This window comes from Propithecus coquereli, unplaced genomic scaffold (genome assembly GCF_000956105.1).
Source record: "Propithecus coquereli isolate 6110/MARCELLA unplaced genomic scaffold, Pcoq_1.0 Scaffold501, whole genome shotgun sequence".
NCBI lineage: Eukaryota > Metazoa > Chordata > Mammalia > Primates > Indriidae > Propithecus > Propithecus coquereli.
This window is the reverse complement of record NW_012150853.1, coordinates 368,045-381,724: the sequence shown is the minus strand read 5'-3', so window position 1 is coordinate 381,724 and position 13,680 is coordinate 368,045. Positions and strand designations below refer to the sequence as shown.

Sequence of the window (13,680 nt, the reverse complement as noted above, 5' to 3'; positions counted from 1 at the left end):
TTTGGCCACTGGTGGCCCACAGCCAACCCAAGTGAGATGCGACTGCAGCTACTTGACGCTTGTCTCATCTGTGTACCTGGAGTGTTCTTCACTTGGTCCCAATGTTTTAATCTATAGTCTGTGAACACTTCTCCTTTACACTTCAGCATTAAATTCTAGAGCTAAGCTGCCTCCAAATCATCACAAGCAAATCAATGTTATGCTGCCAAATCCCTTCACTCTGTCCCCATCAGTGGACAAAACACAAGCCCCAATGTTTAGGCATCTAAACTCTGACCTCATACCTGATGCCTACAAGTGGTACAAATGTCTTATCTTGGGCCCCAAATCATGGTTTGTGAAACAGGTCATGGCAGTCACAAAAACGCTCGGAAACAGTGCGGCAGATCTGAGCAATCTCTACCCGTTCCAGAGTGGAAGGCACTGTGTCTTCCGTGAAAACTACTGATGAAGAGCTGCCACTCTCTGGGTGAGCTCCAGGCCAGGGCCCTGCCAAGCTGGGTTGGAGCACAGTGCCTGCCCACATTCACAGACCTCCCAGGCCTGTGCGTAGAGTCACCGCTGGGAAGCAGACAGGTCTCCCCCAAGGGGACAACGGACACCTCTGACTGACCCTTGCTCTGCTGGCACTGGGGGAGGGGTAGAGGGCCTAGTCTTTCTTGATCACAACAAACTCATACTCTAGTTGAGGGAGTTCCATATAGAAAAGATAAGAAATACGCCCTCAAGAACGACCACATCAACAAACACAAACCCTCAAAATCACAAAAGCATTTTTCTACATATTACCATTTCTGAAATCAGGATGTTGTTACAGTCAACGTGTACGTTTAACGTGGGAGTGTTTCCCCTTTTCCCTGCCAAGTTATTATTACAAACTGATGGTTAGCTTTAAAAATCAGTGGTGGCGTTTCGCAGCGGAGGAAAGTGAGGAGAAATGGAGGGGAAGGTTGCCGGAGAAGGGGGTGGGCTCTGGATCGGCCATCCAACAGAAACAAAGTGCAATTTCAGTTTCCAGAAGCCACGTTAAAACGTAAAAAGGAATCAAGTAAAACTACTTACGTAGCTCAATGTACACTAAACACCATTTCAACGTGTAGTCAACATAAAGCTGCTAACCAAATACTGCACCTCTGAAGCCTAATGAGTATTTCACACTCACAGCCGTCTCAGGTGGGCTAGCCCCAACTCAGGTGCTGGGGAGCCCCGTGGGGCCGGGTCTGGAGGGAGACGCAGAGCCCAGGGCATCCCGCAGCCGTGCGGGGGCCGGGAGGTGTGAGGCTGCTACCAAGGCACCGGAAAGCACTGGCGGGAGGGGCGGCTTCAGAGGACTGGCAGCCAGAGGGGAGAGAGGAGATAAAAGGGAGGCTTGGCGGCCGGGCCCTTCCCCGGCGACGGCCCCCACCCGGCCTCTCGCAGACCGCCAACGCGGAGGCCCGATCTTCTCGGAGGTCTCCCTCCTCCGACCTTCCCCGCCTTCCCGGCAGGCGCCGAGCGTGACCTCACGGAGCGCCCTGGGCAAAACCAAGGCCCAAACCGAGGACCCCAGCGGCACCGGGAGCCCCCTCACGCGCTACACGCGCGCCGGAAGTTGCGTCACCCCATCTTCCGGCCCGCGACCCGAGGGCGGCGCCAGGTACGGACACGCGGTCCAGTCAGAATGCAACACGAGGAGTTTAGGAGGCGCAGGCGTAGCTCCTCCCCTTGCCTGAGGACTCCGCCCCAATGCCACGTTCGACGAAGGAATGCGCAGGGTGCGCGCATCACTTGGCCAATGAGGTACCGCGGACTCCGGACTAACGCAAGTAGTAGCCATTCCAGACCCACGGAAGGTGTGGAGGAGACCACCAATCAGAAGCCGAAGGAGAGTAAGTTCTCCTCCGAAAGCCAATAAGAGGCTGAGGAACAGTAGGAGCGCGAGGTCCCCGACCAATTCTGAGCGAGAGCCAAGGAAGCCTCCGTAGCGTTTCCGAATCCGAGGCTGGGTCTACGGCGGGAGTCCAATGAGAGCATGGCGAAGGTGGGCCCCGGAGTCTGCCGGCCAATCGGAGGCGGGCCCGAGGGCGCGTGCGCACAGCGGCTGGCGCGCGCGGGTGGGGGCCAGGCGCGCCTTGGGTCCGGATTTATAAAGGCGAGGCCGGGGACGGCGCGCGCTCTCGTCGCCTCCGCTGTCCTGGCGGCGCCAACCTAACGACCTGCCGCTGCAGCCCGACATGCTGAGCCGCGCTCTGCTGTGCCTGACCCTGGCCGTGGCGGCCCGGGTGGGCGCCGACGCCCCCGAGGAGGAGGACCACGTCCTGGTGTTGCGGAAGAGCAACTTCGCGGAGGCACTGGCGGCCCACAAGTACCTGCTCGTGGAGTTCTGTGAGTGCCGCGCCGGCGGCCGGGCGGCCGCGAGCAGGCCCCTCCGCACCGTGGGCTCCGAGCCGGCGCGCGCGGCTGTCAGCCCCGCCAGGCCGCCGCCTGAAGGGCATCCTTCCTGCCGGACCCGAGGCGCTTGTGCCCAGGGTGCCGTCAGGGCGCCCGCGGGCCGCGGGCCAGGGAGGTGTCTTTGTGCCGTCGCGTGGCGCGGCCCCTCCGTAGCGTGGGAGCAGGACCGACGTGTGAGCCGCGCAGACGCCAGAGCGCGAGCCCGGTCCAGTCCCCTGCCCGCGCCACCTGTAAGGAAGGGGTTGCAGGCTGGAACTCAGACCCTTGCTTGCGTGTGTAAGGGCCTGAGCTCTGTCTCTGGAGTGTTGATCTTTGCCCAACACAGCTGCCGACCTTCCTTGCAGACAGTCTTATTCCCACACTGTACAGAACCAGTTTTAAATCCAAGTCTCAGAGCATGTGTGTCACATACTCACAGCTAGTTCTTGCTAGGTACAGGACCGAGGCATTAACTTACTTTTTTCTGGCTTCTTAATTCTTAAAGGGACACATTTGCCTTAATTGCTTGCAAGTAATAGGAAGTTATGAATCATTAAAGGATTTGTCTTTCTGTGCTGTTGGTGGTGTAGCAGAGGGGGCGGGGGTTGGTGTTGGTTTTTCACTGGTGGCCTCCGTCCGGATATTGCTAAGAGCCCCAAGCTGTCAGCTCAGCCTTGTGCATTCAGAGGGGTGTCGTGGTGAGTAGACAAGGTTTTATGAAGAGAAGCCTTGAAGGAGGAGGAAAGGGAAGGAGTGGGCCTGGGTCAGGTGCTGTGTTCTACTGTCCTGTGTTCTTTTTCAGATGCCCCTTGGTGTGGCCACTGTAAAGCCCTGGCCCCTGAATATGCCAAAGCCGCTGGGAAGCTGAAGGCAGAAGGTTCTGAGATCAGACTGGCAAAGGTAGACGCCACTGAGGAGTCTGACCTGGCCCAGCAGTATGGCGTCCGCGGCTACCCTACAATCAAGTTCTTCAAGAACGGAGATACGGCTTCCCCCAAAGAATATACAGGTGTGACTACGGCATTGCCCTTTAGTTGCCTGTGTGGAGGGATTTGCCTTGCAGGCCTTGGAAGATAACTGAAAACTCAAGCAGTAACATATCTGAGTGGTGGGGAGGGAACCTGTTCCCAAATTGGGTTCTCCATCTGGCTCTGCCCCTGAGGGTCCTGTGAGGAAGGTTCTCATCCTGGAAGAGCCTTTCAGGTGGAAAGTGTGTTGGGTCTGTGTCTGATGACGTCCTGGCTGGCTGGGGCCTGTCTGGGGATTGGCCAGCGAGGAGAGGGAGGCTGGTGTCCTTCTGACCACACGGGGCTCTTGGAGCTGTCCCTGTGTCTAGCAGCAGCCAGGTAGCTGTATCACTTAGGGTGACACGTAACTGCTGTAGCGGGCCGCCTGCTGGGCCTGGTGCTTGTGTGATTTTCTGTTGGATCCCATTGGGCCTTTCACAGATGAAGGCTGGGGCTTAGAGCAGCTGAGTTACGGCCACCTCTGCCAGGGTGGACCTCAGTCCAAGCCCAGCTCCACCTGTAGCACGAGCTCTCAGCTGCTTGTAGGCAGCCTCTGAAGCTGTTCTTGTGGAGTGTAGGCCCTTTTGTAGCCAAATCAGTTACTGGTGGAGAAAGAAGATTCTTGAGTCTATGAAACCCCTTCTGTGGCACATGCCTCAGCCTTGGGTGGTGGGCAGCCTGAAACTGGCGCATCCTAGTGCTGGCAGTGTCGCCTTAAGCAACCATGTCTTATTCTAGCGTCACCAGCTTCTGTGGTTGTCACTCTCTCTGCTGTTCGATGTTCCCATTTTTTACTTGCATTCACTTTGGGGATGGGAGGTGCTTTGTCCAAAGTCACTGTGGTTCTGTCGCTAGTGCTTAGGTTTCATAGATGAGATGAGTACTCCTAAATCCACCTGTAACTGGATGACTTAAAGAAGTGACTCAGCTTTTTGTTACCACTTGTCAGAATCTTTTTAAATCTGAGAATCACAACCATTCCCAAGTCGGACCAGATAGTCAAGCTCTAGGAGGGAAAAAGAATAATTCTTTAATTATCCTTTTTATCTCGCTTCTTAGGAGGAGCAGGTTTCTTTTCATTTTGTCTGTTTTTGGTGGCATGCCGGTGTGTGACTTTTACTCCTTACTGGTCTGGGAAGTGTACAGGGCATGCCACGGGCAAGAGTGCCTGACCCACCTGGAGTAAGGTTTGAGGCCTGGGAGTGTTCAGTAGGGTAGATTTTGGCCTGTTTTCGCAGGGGGGAAACTGCGTGAGGATTAACTTAGGAACCACCCCTCTAAGATGAGGACTGGGGTGAGACCACTGGGGGACAATGCGTGTGTTAACGAATTTAACACATGGACTGGCATGTGAGTGGTAGTTGTGAGCCCGGGGCCTCACGAGGCATATGTAACTCACACATCTCTTCACTTTGGGAGCTGTGAGAACTATTTTTCAAGTTGCATATAACTTGTGTACAGAAAGCAATAAGAAATAAGTTTTTTCTGGTTTTTTATTTTTTCATTCTTTTTTTCCTAAGTCTCTATAATTACATGAAAATTTTTTCATTAAATTAGAAATGACCGTTTTGTTTTCAAAGTTTTTATTCTATTTTCATACGAAAACAGCGTGGCCCCAAGGAAAAAAAAATTTTTTCTAGTGTGACAGTTAATGTGTTAGAGGTCGAAGAAAATTTAGAAGATGTGGGGCCGGGCGCGGTGGCTCACGCCTGTAATCCTAGCACTCTGGGAGGCCGAGGCGGGCGGATTGTTTGAGCTCAGGAGTTCGAGACTAGCCTGAGCAAGAGCGAGACCCCGTCTCTACCAAAAATAGAAAGAAATTAATTGTACAACTAAAAAATACAGAAAACATTAGCCGGGCATGGTGGCACATGCCTGTAGTCCCAGCTACTCAGGAGGCTGAGGCAGTGGGATTGCTTGAGCCCAGGAGTTTGAGGTTGCTGTGAGCTAGGCTGAAGCCACGGCACTCTAGCCCGGGCAACAAAATGAGACTCTGTCTCAAAAAAAAAAAAAAAAAAAAAATTTAGAAGATATGGAGGGATTAGAGAGGAAAACTGGTTTGTGGTCTGATAACCCCGGGATGACCCAGTCTTACACGCTGGAGTGCGGGAGGCAGGCGGGCGTTGGGCTCTTCTGTGGCAAGAACATCCCGCTCTAGGTGCTTGGTCAGGTGTCCCCAGCCCATTTGGCAGAGAGCTGAGATGGGAATGGCCACTCCCTGTTTGAGAGTAGAACCTCTGTTTGTTTGGGGTGTAGCTGGCAGAGAAGCTGATGACATCGTGAACTGGCTGAAGAAGCGCACTGGCCCGGCTGCCACCACCCTGTCTGATGGTGCAGCCGCGGAGTCTTTTGTGGAGTCCAGCGAGGTGGCCGTCATCGGCTTCTTCAAGGTAGAGGCTTTAGAACTTCATGTTGACCTTGTTTTCTGTCAGTGTCTGAGGAGGGGTCCCCATGGCCTGTGGCTGACAGTTCTGCATGTGTCCCCTGAGCCTGGTGTCCCAGTGTCCATCCACCCTGCTTTCCCAGGCAGAGGTCCTGGGGGTGCACATGGCACCTCTGGTTTTCCCTCTTCCAGGACGTGGAGTCGGACTTTGCCAAGCAGTTCTTGCAGGCAGCGGAGGCCGTTGATGACATACCGTTTGGGATCACTTCCAACAGTGATGTGTTCTCCAAATACCAGCTAGACAAGGATGGGGTCGTCCTCTTTAAGAAGGTGAGTCCTTTAAGAAGGTGAGTCGCGGGTACAGCTCCACCCCGGGCACTTCAGAGCTTGGTCTGCAGGGGGCAGTGTTGCTCTCCCTGGTGCTGGGAGGACCTTGCCCTGCAGCCTTGGACTGACAAGATTGTTACCGAGGGCTGTCGTCCAGGGCTGTCGTGCAGTTTTGCAGTCAGAGTGCAGGAGCTGCTGGAAACAGCGGCCTCAGACCTCAGATGGGAGCTGCTCTTGGCTGTTAGCTTTTTCACCAATTGTGGTAAAACGTATGTAACAAAGTTTACCGCCGTAACCACTTCTAAACCTGTGATTCAGTGGCATTAATTACATTCAGTGTTGTGCAATGGTCATTCATCTGTTTCCAGAACTTTTCCCTCACCCAACGCGGAAAGCTCTGGACGGTTAGCTCCCTGGGGCATGTTCCCACCCCACTGGCAAAGCCACACCGGTGCCCCCCACCCCCAAGGGCACCACAACCCCTAAGGATCCGGGCTTTGAGGCCACCAGCTCTGGTCCTGTTGGCCTTCCTCTTGGAAAAAGGGCTGCTGGAAAGCCTGGTGGTCAACCGCGTGTCCCCTAACTACGTGTCTGTCTTATCAGGACACACAGGAACCAAGTTTGTGCAGCTTTACGGACAGGGCCTGTGGTTTGTCTTTCGTCTTAGTCACCAGAGGGTGGGCTGGGGCTGAGCAGCCATGTCCTTGGGACACAGCTGTACCTGGATGCAGGTGACTGGGGTTAGTGCCTTCTGACAGGAAGGTGTGGCCCGGGAAGGGAGGGAAAGGACCCAGTGAGTGAGGAGTGGGGGGTGTCTTCACGGGTGGGGTTAGGGGACATTTGACTCTTGTCCTATAGAGTCAGAGCGATCAGCCACGTGGCCAGACAACGAGCAGCTGCTTGGTCTGGAAGTGGCGTGGGTCTGGGTCTGAGGTTCCCGTGTGTACATGCTTCGCGTGCGACGCAGCTCTGCAGGCTGGGACCGAGTGTTCTCGGAGACGAGAAACAGAGTGTGAGTGGCCCAGGTGCACCTGGGATGGCTTTGTTCCCTTGTCCTTGTTCTTGTCGTTTGGCTTGTTGCTATAGCCTATTCCTCAGAATCACTCAAGGCATCTTACGCTACTCACTAGAAATCCCCACAGTGTTTCCCAAAGGAAACAGCGCTACTAAGTTAGTCCCTTGTCGTTGCACACGTGCCTGGGAAGCTAGACACCTCACCAGGAAAAAAGTGACATGTGGATGGGGCAGAGTGAACTGGCTTTGGGTCTTAGAAAGTCCCGAGCCTCGTCCCGAAACATGGGCTGTGAGGCAGAGTTTCTCCGAGGCCCAGGGAAACTCAAAGGCTGGTTTGCAGTTCGGCCGCATGGCTCCTTCCCGTTGCCCTTCGTGTCCGGAGAGGCTGTCTTAACGTGGGCGGATGGTTTGGTGATCGCACGTCCCTGAAGTTAGGATCGTCTCCCGTTCCTACCTGGAAGGGACTGAGCACGTAGCAGGTTTGTGTGAGCTTCCTACGTGTCCTCTTTCTTCTGCCTCGATTCTCTCATGTCCGCTCAGGGCTGGGCACAGGCAGCCCCCCTTGGGCCCTGTGCCAGTGGGCAGCGCTTTCTTGTTCACTCAGGGTGCCCCTTGTTGCGGGCAGCCTCCAGCAGAAGCCTGGCCAGCTGTGGACTTTGCTCCCTCAAAATAACTCATGACATCTGGGGACATGTTTGAAGTCAGAGCTCCCTCCAAGGACGAGAGGAGGGCGACTCTAGGGTTTCTGGCTGCTTCTGTGCCCCCAGGCCCCGTGTTCTCCTTTGTCGAATTAGCCTTTATACGTCCCTTTTCCTTCATGCCGTTAAACCCCTTTCTTCACGGAGAGCTGGGCCTTCCTGTCTGCCAGGGACCCCCCGTGGGCAGCTTGGCTAAGCCTGTACTTCCCACAGGGGACCAGGCAGGCCGGCTCCCAGGAGTGCCAGTGCTGTTCGCTTTCCCTCTCTTCCCTAGGAAGGATGGGGCCTGGTCCAGTCCCAGCTGGAGTCACTGGCCACTGATGACGGGACCACTGGTTTCAGAGCCAGTAGTCTTGTGTCTTTCTGGATTCTGATATTTGGTGCACGTTTCCGTCTCCAGCCTTCTTCTCACGTTCATCATTGTGGCCTGAGACAGCGGTGACCTCTGCCCAGGGCCTCCAGGCCTCCTGCAGCTGCCCCCTGCTGAATGGGGCTGTCTGCCGTTCACCGAAGTGCACGGTGCAGGAGCGTAATGTGGCAACACTACCCAAAGATTGCCGCCCTGGGACAGGTGTGGCCGCAGCATTCCCGGGGCTCCTCGGCCTGGGGTTGTGCAGACAGTGCTCGGTGCCCTGGAGGGACCCGGAGATGCTGTTCCGTCCGCCTGCAACTGTGGCTCAGCGTCGTTCCCAGGCGCTGGGCCTGATGGAGCCAGGCCGGGACCAGCAGCTCATTTTCCAGAAGATTCTCTCCACAGCCCCGCCTCAGCGTCTCTGCCCCTTCCTTTTCACGTTCTCCGCGTTCACGGTGTGGGGACGATGGATCCACTTAGCAGTGGGCTTGGTGGGGAGAGCGGCTCAGTGCGGGGCCGCCGTGGCCTAGTTTTAGCATCAGGTCCTCCTTGGTTGAGCTGAGGCGTCAGTCTGGCCCAGGCGCTCCCCCAGGGGCGACTCGCACGAGAGCTGGACGTGGCACTTGCTGTCGGAGTGTTTTGGGGAAGTGTAAATGGAAATGCCAGCAAGTAAACATGAGGAATTTCTTTCTCCAAGTCTCACTGAAGAAGTTCAAGGGGGTGGCGCGGTGGCTCGCACCTGTAATCCCAGAACTCTAGGAAGCCGAGGTGGCAGGGTCGCTTGAGGCCAGGAATTTGAGACCAGCCTGAGCAAGAGCGAGACCCCATCTCTACAAAAAGTTAAAATTAGCCAGGCATGGCAGTGGCGCCTGTAGTCTCAGCCACTGGGGAGGCTGAAGCAGGAGGGCGAGATCGGCCGAGCCCAGGAGTTGGAGGCTGCAGCAAGCTATGACGATGCCGCTGCACTCTAGCCCGGGTGACAGAATGAGACTGTCTCAAAAAAGAAAAATACAATTCAGAGACAAGAGCGTGTTTTAGATTTCTGCCAGTCTCTTTCCTGTCTGGCTTAATGGCAGACAGCTAGGCTCGGCCCCTCTCTTGCCATCTGTGGTGACAGTGTGCATCCGGCAGCCTCTGGCACTGCAGTCTCCTGAGAGACAGAATGAAAAGGCAGACAGTCTCCTCCAAGTGTGATTGATGACGAAGACAGCTTTGGCCATGTGGACGCCTTGAAGGGTCTGGGGCCCCAGGTTGTGGACCACACTTTGAGGGCTGCTGTTTTAGGAATTTGGGGATGAGGGAGGTAATTTACATAAGACCCAGATGCTTCCCCGGCACGCGGGCGTGGAGGCTCTCGGGCCTGTGGGCAGAGGGTGGCATTGATTGTGGTGAAAGCTCTGGTCTGCAGCTGGCTGCTGCCCGGTCCCGGGGTTCTGTGCGCCCTATGGGGGTCTGAGGCCTGCTGTAGGTGTGGGGGGGGCTGCCCTGTGCCTCTGGGCAGTGGACCTCCTGTGTGACCTCACTGCCCCGTCCACGTCCAGAGGACACGGTGCTTGCCTTGCCTGGCTGAGCTCTGTGGAGAGGCAGCAGTGGGATGGGGTCCAGTCACCTGAGGCTGTCTCAGCCTTGCTCAGCCGCAGCCAGGGGCCATGAATACCAGGCTTGCGTTGTGGGCATGAAACCACTTTTGGGCTCAGCAGTGGCCGCAGGTGATACCTGAAGCCGCCCAGGCTGTCAAGGACCAGGCTTGGTCCTGTCCTCACTGCTGGGGCCTGTGGCTCGTAACTCCCAGGCAGGAGGGTGGGCTGCAGGCCGCTGTTGGCCACGTCCAGGGAGCTGTGCCCACAGCAACAAGGCTCAGGGTCCCCTTTCTGCCCACAGTTTGACGAAGGCCGGAATAACTTTGAGGGGGAGGTCACCAAGGAGAACCTGCTGGACTTCATCAAGCACAACCAGCTGCCCCTGGTCATCGAGTTCACTGAGCAGGTGTGGTTCTGCCGCTGTCCTGTGACCCCGCGTAGGGGGTATGGTGCCGGAGGGGCCCCTGGGTGGGCTACAGACCCCCAGTCAGCACCGTTGTCTAAGTGTCTGGTGGCCTTGGGGGCCAGTAGGAGAATGTTCTGCGTTGACAGCTTAGTTTGTGGCTCAGACCTAGTGACTCATGTTTGTAACACAGACAGCCCCAAAGATCTTCGGAGGTGAAATCAAGACACACATCCTGTTGTTCCTGCCCAAGAGCGTGTCGGACTATGACGGCAAACTGAGCAACTTCAAAAAGGCAGCCGAGAGTTTCAAGGGCAAGGTGAGCTGTTCTCCCTCCCGGCTGGTGGGGTGGCACCAGGGGACAGCACGGCGCTTCCCGCAGTGGTGGAAGTGCCACCTTCCAAGACCTTCCAAGACTCGCCCAGGCCAGACCCTGTCTGTCCGGTAGCCCCAGACTCCAAGCTGGAGGCGCACGAGCTGCTTCCGAGTGAAGTGATGAGGGCAGCCCTGACCGGCCTGCCCTCCCAGGGCGTGTCTCAGTGTGCCTTTTCTCCCCAAGATCCTGTTTATCTTCATCGACAGCGACCACGCCGACAACCAGCGCATCCTCGAGTTCTTCGGCCTGAAGAAAGAAGAGTGCCCGGCCGTGCGCCTCATCACCCTGGAGGAGGAGATGACCAAGTACAAGCCTGAGTCGGACGAGCTCACGGCAGAGACCATCTCGGAGTTCTGCCGCCGCTTCCTGGAGGGCAAGATCAAGGTGTGGGCAGCCATGTGCTTCAGCCCCGGCCTGGGAGGGGGCCGGGGCTCTGCGGGTCCCTGGGCAGCGCCGTCCTCACCGTGGTTTGTCTGTCCAGCCCCACCTGATGAGCCAGGAGCTGCCTGAGGACTGGGACAAGCAGCCCGTCAAGGTGCTAGTGGGGAAGAACTTTGAAGAGGTCGCCTTTGACGAGAAAAAGAACGTCTTTGTGGAATTCTGTGAGTGGAGCCTCCCTGAGCTTCCCGGATCCGCCTGTCCCACCAGACGGCCCGAGGAGCTGTGGAGCACAGCGCCAGGCTGCCTGTGGCGCCGCGCAGGCCAGGCCAGGCCTCAGAGCTGCTTTCTTTTCAGATGCCCCGTGGTGTGGTCACTGCAAGCAGTTGGCTCCCATTTGGGATAAGCTGGGAGAGAGCTACAAGGACCACGAAAATATTGTCATCGCCAAGATGGACTCGACGGCCAACGAGGTGGAGGCGGTCAAAGTGCACAGCTTCCCCACGCTGAAGTTCTTCCCCGCCAGCCCGGACAGAACGGTGCGCCTGTGGGGGGCCGGGGCGGGCTCTGGGCAGAGCAGTCGCCCACCCCAGCTGGGGGGAAGGAAGGCGGGGGGCAGAGCCAGGGCCCCCTCTTCAGAAGCCCCTGCCCTCGTGCAGGGAGGAAAAGCCGCCGCGGGGGTCTGGTCGGGGTGGGGGCCAGCCCCGGCTCATCCCTTCTCCCCAGGTCATCGATTACAGCGGAGAGCGGACCCTGGAGGGCTTCAAGAAGTTCCTGGAGAGTGGTGGCCAGGACGGGGCAGGGGATGACGACGTAAGTGGCTGCCACACAGCCTGCTGGGCTCTCACGTGGCGGCTGGGGGTGCCACCGGATGCCCATCTGGGCCCTCAGGGCTCTGGGGCCCCAGACCTTGGCCAGGGGGACAAGGGACATGCTCGCCAACGCTCTGCTGAAGTGGCTCTCCCCAATTTTGAAGGTGTCTTTAACGACCGGAAATTACTTAGGAAATCTTCCCAGACACGTCCCACAGGGTCCAGCTGGCCTGGACCTGAGTGTCCGTCTCCAGCGCACTGGCTGGCTGCTGATGCGAGTGCCTGCTGGGCGCTGGGAGGCACCACGGGCACAGACGTGGCTGTGTCCCCCCGGGGCCAGCCTGTGGCCAGAGATGGGGTGACAGTCATGCTTGGGGGGTTGAGGGGCTGGAGGGTGGGGTTGGCAACCTTAGTGGGACATCTGAGGCTGGGAGTGGAGGGAACAGCCAGCAGGGCCTGCAGAAAGTGGGAGTGGCAACAGTCCTGCCCGGATCGAGGGAGGATGGCCTGGCCTGGGCTGGGGAAGCTGGCGGCCGGCAGGCCTGAGCGCCACACCCAGCGTACTGTGCTCGACTCGTGCGGGGCTGTTGCCTCTGTGGGGTGGGGGGACCCTCTGAGGCTTCCTGGTGCCAAGCTGGGGACACCCCCACCACACCCATCAGAAGGGTCTGGAAGGCTAGGCTGGGGCTCCCGGGGCTCCTGACAGAGGAGCACACCTGCCCCACCCTCTTCCCGCACCCCAGGACCTGGAGGATCTGGAAGAAGCAGAAGAGCCGGACGTGGAGGAAGACGACGACCAGAAAGCTGTGAAAGACGAGCTATAACGCGGAACAGACCTGGCTCCCCAAACACGGCGCCTCCCGGCGGGCTGCACTCCCCGCAGCACACGCCCCTGGACGCCCAGAGACCTCGCAGCAGGAGGGCATCGTGGAAATCCAGGGAACCTTTCTGAAGAGACACTTCATCCTGACATGCAGAAACAAGCCCGTCTCCTCCTTTTGCTTTTCAATTTTTGGAAAGGGATTTATCTCCAGACCAGCCCATCTTGGTGGGCTATTTTTTCCTTTTTTTAAATTGTGATGTACTTTTTTGTACATGGTTTTCGTCCAGAGTGCGTGCTAAAATGTTTCGGAATCTCACGCTGGTAACGGTTCCTTCCTGTTACAGAGGTTTATACTATCACTTAAAATAAGTCCATCTGTGGGGTTTTTAGACATTTTCTGACATCAGGGTATTTGTTCCACCTTGGCCAGGCCTCCTTGGAGACGCCTGTCCCATGTGCAGGGAGGGACGGAGCCAGTCTGGACGTGGTCACTCTGCACCTGGTCCCAGTGTGGCCATGACTGAGCACAGCTCTTGCACACCTGGGCTAGGTGGAGACTCTGGGTCCTGTCAGGGCGGCCCCACGCTCGACTCGACGGCCCGGCGATCGCTGGCCCCAGGGCCCGGGATGGGCCGGGGCGTTCCTCCTCGAGCCAGGCTCCTCGTCCTGTCCTGGGCTCGCTGCTCTGTGGCTGTTGGACTTTCCACCGTGGCCCTGGGTCTGCTCCAGGCAGAACCAGGACCCTGGCCCAGGCCGGGGGCTGCCGCCCAGGAGGGAGCCAAGTCAGACGCTGGCACTTCAGCATTTCTATCACAATATGGAATTGGACACATTGGCCAAATAAAGTTGATTTTACTGCCCGTCCTTGCATCTGCTCTGTGGTCTCTCCAAGCTCTCGGGTGCAAAGCCCAGGCTGGCTCTAGGGATGCTGTTGGTGACACTGCTCCCCTGAAGCACGACGCAGGCGCAGGAACAGTCTCACTGCACGCAGGGCCTGGCAGGTGTGGACTCGGTTCCCAGGTGGCAGGGGAGGCACTGGTGTCCGTGCAGTGGGGTGCGAGCTTAACCTGGACTGTGCTTGGGACAGCCGGCATTAGCATCCTTGGGAATCTGGTTGT

The 13,680-nt window shown here is 57.3% G+C and overlaps 1 protein-coding gene across 1 annotated transcript; it reads left to right on the top strand.

Annotated features, from left to right (window-relative positions):
• Positions 1-2,025: 2,025 nt before the first annotated feature.
• On the top strand, positions 2,026-13,426 carry P4HB (prolyl 4-hydroxylase, beta polypeptide). The gene is made up of 11 exons (XM_012656379.1): positions 2,026-2,364; positions 3,212-3,418; positions 5,673-5,806; positions 5,992-6,129; positions 10,072-10,176; positions 10,367-10,492; positions 10,733-10,933; positions 11,031-11,151; positions 11,285-11,466; positions 11,654-11,740; positions 12,483-13,426. The coding sequence occupies exons 1-11, from the start codon at positions 2,214-2,216 to the stop codon at positions 12,561-12,563; spliced, it is 1,533 nt and encodes a 510-aa protein (XP_012511833.1). The 5' UTR covers positions 2,026-2,213; the 3' UTR covers positions 12,564-13,426.
• Positions 13,427-13,680: the final 254 nt, after the last annotated feature.

Coding starts and splice junctions, on each gene's coding strand:
- P4HB (XM_012656379.1), top strand. CDS start 2,214: ATGCTGAGCCGCGCTCTGCTGTGCCTGACCCTGGCCGTGGCGGCCCGG. Junction 3,419..5,672: donor TTCCCCCAAAGAATATACAG/GTGTGACTACGG, acceptor TTTGGGGTGTAG/CTGGCAGAGAAGCTGATGAC. Junction 10,177..10,366: donor TCATCGAGTTCACTGAGCAG/GTGTGGTTCTGC, acceptor TTTGTAACACAG/ACAGCCCCAAAGATCTTCGG.